General features: G+C 30.1%; 1 protein-coding gene across 1 annotated transcript; it reads right to left on the bottom strand.

Annotated features, from left to right (window-relative positions):
• Positions 1-1,260: 1,260 nt before the first annotated feature.
• LOC113370966 (cyclic AMP response element-binding protein A-like) lies at positions 1,261-6,794 on the bottom strand. The gene is made up of 5 exons (XM_026611631.1): positions 6,590-6,794; positions 5,776-5,937; positions 3,662-3,885; positions 1,644-1,787; positions 1,261-1,449 (listed from the first exon to the last, which is right to left on the bottom strand). Exons 1-5 carry the CDS (start codon positions 6,792-6,794, stop codon positions 1,261-1,263), a joined length of 924 nt encoding a protein of 307 aa, XP_026467416.1.
• Between the last annotated feature and the right edge of the window lie 80 nt (positions 6,795-6,874).

Below are 6,874 nucleotides of genomic sequence, written 5' to 3'. Positions count from 1 at the left end.
CCATAAGGCACAATTTCAAATTTGGCCTTTTCTAATTGCACTTGGGTTCATTTAACATAACGAATCAAAAATTTTGAAACAAATTTTGGCTAATAAGTTTTCTTTGACTGAAATTCTCACTGCTTATAGATCAAAATAACAAATTTGATATTAAATGTGCTTATTCAATGGTAAAGCAATACCTAAATTCAATTACAATTTGTTAATAATTTTAGATTTCAGAAGTAGTTATAATCAAATATTTATTTATTTAAATAGAAAAAAACGCCAATTCACACATATAAATTTTTATCAAAAATTTTTTGAATAGTAAAAAAACATTATTATTTATCAAAACAATCTGTACTAAATATTTCTGAATATCTAATGCAGTTACACTTTGTAGCAGGTTTTTAATTGACTTCAGAGAACTTCTAATAAAATACTTTTAATTAATATAAAATCTTCTTAATTCTGGACATTTTGAATAAGAACAAAATATATTTATTAGTTCTCAATAGCTTTATAAAATAGCAAATTTAACTAAATCTTTCATTGGAATGTAATATTGGAATAAAATGACGGAAGACAGAAAATATCAGTTTTAGTTTATTACTAAAATAATATCAAAATCATTCCTGCCGATATGGAACACACATATATCATAAAATTATAATATTTTACTTATCAAATTCTGTTAGCTTGGTAATCAGAACCTCATTGAGGTTCAATAAATATATTTTTAATCAATTTATAAAGGTACAGGTTTCACATCATTGATAATTGTACATTTTTGTGTTATATTTATGTTCCATACATAATGATTATTTCAGAATGAATAAATAGAAATCGTCTTTAAAATTAGCTAAAATTAATGAATGTTATAAGTACAATCAAATATATTAAAATATTATATTACAGCATATATGCACAGCTTAACTTTCATAAACAAAAGAAAAAGCAGATTGAATTAAAATAGTTATAAAAATAGAATAAAATCATCTTCATATAAATCTCTTCTCACAAATAAATTATTTAAAATTCTTAACTAAGCCAATAAAATGACATGGTCATATTAAAATATTAATCTTACTGTACTAAAATTTATAAAATTATTTAACATTTAAAAATCTGGATTATATTGCATCATATATATATCCAATTTATTTAATGCGAGCTATATTGCTATTGCACTCGATTCTGACAATAATACTCGTCTTATAACAAAAATACTCTGAAGACTTTACAAAGCTTCAATAATGTATTTAATTTAATCCTGACTTACTTTTTGTGCTGTCTACTAATTATAGCTTGTAGTTTCGCCAGTTGACTAATAAGATTAGCATTAGAATCTTCTAATTTCTCGACTCTTTTTCTGTAATCACAATTTTCTGATACAAGGACTTCCACTTTTCTTTCCAACTGGTCCATATATTCTTTCTTTTTGCGTCGACTTTCTTGAGCTGATATCTAATAATAAAAAAACAAACTTACTTAATATAGAATATAAATTATGTATAAATGCACTTTTAAATAAATTAACACGCGATTCAAATACAACATTTCACTTTAAATAACAAAAGACACATAAATTTACATGGCTCATTCAAGTTTTTTACTTTTCTTAATAAATAATTTGTAGAAACTATTAATTCATTTAATACCTTATTTTTAATTTTCCTTCTTATCTTTTTTAGTGACTTTTCTTCAGCTTTTGTAAGTGGTAACCTGGTTGGTATAGGGTAGCCCTCTGCTAAAAGTGTTCGTTTTTCTTCTTCGGTCAAAATTAAAACACCTGTTGATCCTTTCTGTAAACGAAAAATGATTTCTATTGAAGATAGTTGTTTTCAATTAAGTAATAAATGAAATATTTAAATATTAATAAAATGAATTACACTATGAAATAGATTAGCATTTTATATTTTAAGTTTTAGCACAAGTATAAAAATATCTTTATCGTTACTTCTAATATCTGAAAGACTTATCAATATCGTGTCGTATTGAATACAGACCAGATAGGCAAACAATTTTAGTTGTAAGTGGCATTTTGCCTTAAGGCAATTTGCATAAACTTCTCGATTTGTGTAAATAATCAACTTAATCAATATGAAATAATAGATTTATATATATACAGAGTTGTTAAACCTACATATAGTTTTAGAAACTATTGATGATTATGGATTTTTATAAAATTTACATTCAAAAAATAGTTTAAGTGTTGTAAATTTTTTAATCATCTAGCTAGATCATCATTTCAGGTTTAAATACTTTTTATAGTCGTTTAGCTACTTTTCGCAAGCCTATAATAATTTAGGCAGGCCTATATTTAATTTATACAGTTCGACCGATTCATACCAAGTACGATTCCCAAATGATAACTTTCAGTATTGGAATTTTTGAAATAGCTTCAGGATTTTTTTAGAAAAAAATAAACAAAAATTTTTGCGATTTTGAGAAAATGCCCACGAAAGTTCAAAATTTGACTCAAATACTCACACATTCGTCATGTTATAGTAATGGTAAAAAAATCTAATATGAAAATTTTTGCATATCTTTAGGTTTAAAGGCTTTCTGAAGGTTTTGGCATACCTCAGAAAAAATTAATGCATATGTGTGTTAGGATACAATTTTTCGTATAAGATTTTCTAAAAACTTTAAAAATGCAGAAATTTTAAAATTCTCTTAAATGCTTGGAATAAATAAGTTTAACTTTGCAATCCAATTTTTAACTGTTTTATGATTCAGGACAAGGATTAGGTTTTGTTTATATATTTTCGTGTAAACATGAATAAAGGTCGTCACTCAATATAAGCACTTATGTTAGATCTATAAAATACGAATTATGAAATTTACAGTATTTATAATAATTATTCAAAAATATTAAACAATGGTTATTAATTAATGATCAAATTTGAATTGATCATAGATCATTTTTATACTTCGAATATTTAATTAAGGTACGGGAATTTCCAGCAATTTGCCTTAAGGCACAATGCCATGCACCACTAGTTCTAATTGTGATATCAAATAATAGAGAAGTACTGTAATCGCAAAAAAAATCGAAAATGAAAATTTTTATATATCTTTACATTTCAAAGGTTTCTGAATATTTTGGCATACCATTAAAAAAATGGATGCATGTGTGCGTATGCAAATTATCGTCGACGATTTCGGGAAAACCTCAACCGATTTGAATAATTCAAAAAACATTCGATTCGCATTGATAAGAAGACGTCCTGATTACTTTGGCAAAGGCAGGTCTAGCCGTTCCGAAGATACAGGAAAAAAGGTGCCAAAAACGGTAAATCAGTTTTTAAGAGAACGGAGCGTCCGATTTGAATAATTCAAAAAACATTTTACTTGTATTGACAAGATGAAGAACTGACTAAATTTTTAGGAAGGCAGGTCCAGCGGTTATGGACTCTCAATAAAAATAAATTAGAAAAATGTCATTTGGCGGTCAAAAATGTTTATTGGACAAATGTACATCAAATTATCAGATATTTTATAGAGACTTTAATAATGTACAAATTTTGTGTAATTTTTTTTGGATTCCGTACCAAAATTTTTAATTACGGTACGGGAAGTTCCAGCAATTTGCCTTACAGCACGATGCAATGCACCCCACTAGTTTCTAATTAATTTTAAATTTCATTTTCCTTGACTGTAAAAATATACTAACCGGTTGGCTGCTGATGAGGGGAGTGTGAATAGGCTGACGAGTCGTATGTGCAGACTGATTCTGGTGATAGAGGCGAGATCCGGCATGCTGGGGCCTCCTCGATGTCGTGGTCGTGGTATTCGTCGATGCAGGCGGCGGTAAAATTTCATGTTCCGGGGATAAGTTGCCTTCGCTGTCCGCGTCACTACTCGTACTGGACGGAGGCGTCGGGGGTGAACCGAAGGCTAGAAAATAAAAAAAATCATTAAATAGACAGAAAATATAATTGTACTAGTACTAATGTAATACTATACTAATTCTGATGTGATGCTATACCAATGGTTCCCAACCTCTCCCCAGTGGCGGATCCAGCTTTGGCGCCAGGGTGAAGTCACATTATTAAATTATGTATAGAAAATATATTCGCAATACGATTAGAAAATCCTTAAATTTTAGGAGTGTTTGACTCCGCCGTTCGTCTATAATAAGTTACATATTGAAGTTATAAAATGTGTTTGGTAACAAAATACATAAATAAAATCATTATGAAGTAATTTTATTGCTAAATTAGTGTTCTATCTATGTCTTAAGACAAACTCAAAAATGGGTCATAACACCCTGGATCCGCCACTGCCTCTCTCTACAGCGCCCTTCATTTTTAATAAAAAAAAAGTGCGCGTAAGGTTCACACGCGATTGAAGTAAAACTTATTTGCTACTGTACAAAGTAGCAAATTTGAGTTAAGTAAAAATAATACATATATAACAATTTTGAATAATGTTTATAAGTAATATGGTGACACTCGTGATGCACACATTTATTAGTGTCAACGATTATACACATTTATATAATGATAAATTATAATTATATATTTATAATAGCATTAAAAATATGTATAATATTTAAAAACAATAGTAATTAAAGTCATACTTCAAATATGATATGATCGGTTTGTCATTGTAATTAGCATTTAGAAATAAACCTTCATTAGAAAAATGAAGTAATTGCTGATTGATAAATTCTATAATATTCGTTCACATAGTGGATTATGTTAAACAACGCCTAAACAAATATTGTTTTCGCAACTTTACTCATCATGTAATTATGTTTGAAGAACTCATGTAATTGAAATTAACATACATGCATGGCGGTATAATCTCATTCTTTGAACAGCTGTAATATCTATCTTGCCTAAAAATGTTTTCCATTTTAATAAATTCAAAGATTTATAGAAACTACGAATAATATAGAAATGATTTCTAATCAATAAACTTACGTTTAGTTTACGGCACAAATGTTTCAATTGTTTATTATTTTCAAGGAACAGGGTAAAATATTCTTCTGACTCAGGCATTTTTATTAAATCAAGATTTGTACTACGATGTAACTTTAAAATGTTTATTTATCTATGCCGATTTCCTTGTTGATATCGGTACGCATACAACGTTGATGCCGGTACGCATACAACGACAGATGTCTATTCACATGCACGACGACTAATCATAATCGACCCGTATTGAAATGATTTCATCGAGAGCGAATGACGTACAGTTCTGGCGTAACGCATTCCGTTGCATTTGTACGGATTTGTGGCGGACATAGCTCAGAGGTAGCATGTCCGACTCACATGCCGTTGGTTCGATTCCTGGCACTTTCAAATGTAAAATATTAAAAATGTATGAGAATTTCAATTGTAAGATGTATGTAAAAAATGGTTAGAATGTATAAGGTATTACAATGTATAAACATTGAATTAGAATTGAAAATAAAAAAAATGAGATAGTAGAAAGAAGTAAGAGATAAAAAAAGGGAAGAATGAAGATTAGTTGAACTATGTAGAAGAATAGGATTTATGTGAAGAAGATAAGTTGAAGAAAAAGTATATAGTATAAAAAGAATATAATCTATATATAGAGGAATATGATTTACACCCTAGTCACGTCCAAAGAAGTTTTACTTCAAAAATTCCGCTCCTCAATGTTTCTAACAATCTAATTTCATATATACTCAACTGATGTGTGTATGTATGTATATAATAACTTACTGTATTGTGCGTGACGACTACTCCTGCTTCCAATTGACTTGTATCGGAGTAGGTTGGCATCGGGAATGGATCGAAGACGGATTTATGGCACCGAATAGGGCAGCACTGCGAGAGAGTTGGCGACAGGACACCGAAGAGGCTGTCGTCGATCGCAGGAGACTCTGCTGCCTATTTTGATTACTGTTTGCTGAACTTACATTTATATTTCCATTGTTATTGCTGCCGTGACCGCGTGTGACTTGAATGTAGCCGTCTGTTAAAGAAAACATAACAAAATTAAAATCACATGCTTAAAAAATATAACAAGTAGTATTATTTTCAACAAGCTTGTTTTTTTTAGTTTTTCGCTGGCGTTTCATTCTTTGAACAGTTATAGTATCTGTCTTGCATATAAAAATAATTTCCATTTTAATAACCTCAAAAATATATAGTAACCACGAATAATACAAATTACTTATATGAACTTACGTTTATTTGCACTATAATTATTTATGGGGGACGCGATAAAATATTCTTCCGATCCAGACATTTTTTATTAACTCAAGATTTATACTAATATTTAAGCTTAAAATGTAATGACATTTAACACCAAAAAATGAACAATATGCTTCACGCTTTCGGTGACGTACGCACATATAAAGTCACGCATACAAAGAAGCCTCGCACAAATACGACGACCATCAGAATCGACTCGTATAGAAATGATATCATCGAGAGCGAATGACGCATCATTGGCACTCGACCTTGGCGTAACACACTTCCGTTGCATTTGTACGGATTTACACCCTAGTCGCGCCTAAAGAAGTTTTATTTAAAAAAAAATCTAAAAATTATTTGTGCGTGAGTAGTCTGAACAAATTGTAATTAAATTCATGATTAATTGTGAAAACTATATCGATTACTACTTACATTATGATCGAGTACAAAATGTTGTGCCTCTGGTCCTTCTTCGGTGTCTGGCGAATTGGCTCGGCTGGAATCAAGGCTGTCCGCATCGTCGCTAAAGGGTTCCTCTTTTACGGTGATCGGTGAATCTGAGTTGGCTGCGGTGTCGTCACAACGGCTCGTCGCGAATTCCATCGGTATCGTCGCAAAACATTCGTCATCCATATCTACGAAGAGAAATAGAATAGGACATACCGTTAGTAAGAGATAAGGTGAGATAAGATAGTATTAGATAATTATTGATT

Source organism: Ctenocephalides felis, unplaced genomic scaffold, assembly GCF_003426905.1.
Source record: "Ctenocephalides felis isolate EL2017-DRISC unplaced genomic scaffold, ASM342690v1 CF-g0.4_SCAFFOLD_01492, whole genome shotgun sequence".
In the NCBI taxonomy this organism is placed as follows: domain Eukaryota; kingdom Metazoa; phylum Arthropoda; class Insecta; order Siphonaptera; family Pulicidae; genus Ctenocephalides; species Ctenocephalides felis.
Note: the sequence above shows the minus strand (reverse complement) of the source record. Positions and strands in the feature narration are given on the sequence as shown.

Excerpts from the sequence above, each read along its gene's own strand:
- LOC113370966 (XM_026611631.1), bottom strand. The coding sequence starts at position 6,794 with ATGGATGACGAATGTTTTGCGACGATACCGATGGAATTCGCGACGAGC. Across the intron at positions 5,938-6,589 it reads TGTACTCGATCATAATGTAA|ACGGCTACATTCAAGTCACA; the intron begins GTAGTAATCGAT and ends TTTCTTTAACAG. Across the intron at positions 1,450-1,643 it reads GAAGGAAAATTAAAAATAAG|ATATCAGCTCAAGAAAGTCG; the intron begins GTATTAAATGAA and ends TTTTATTATTAG.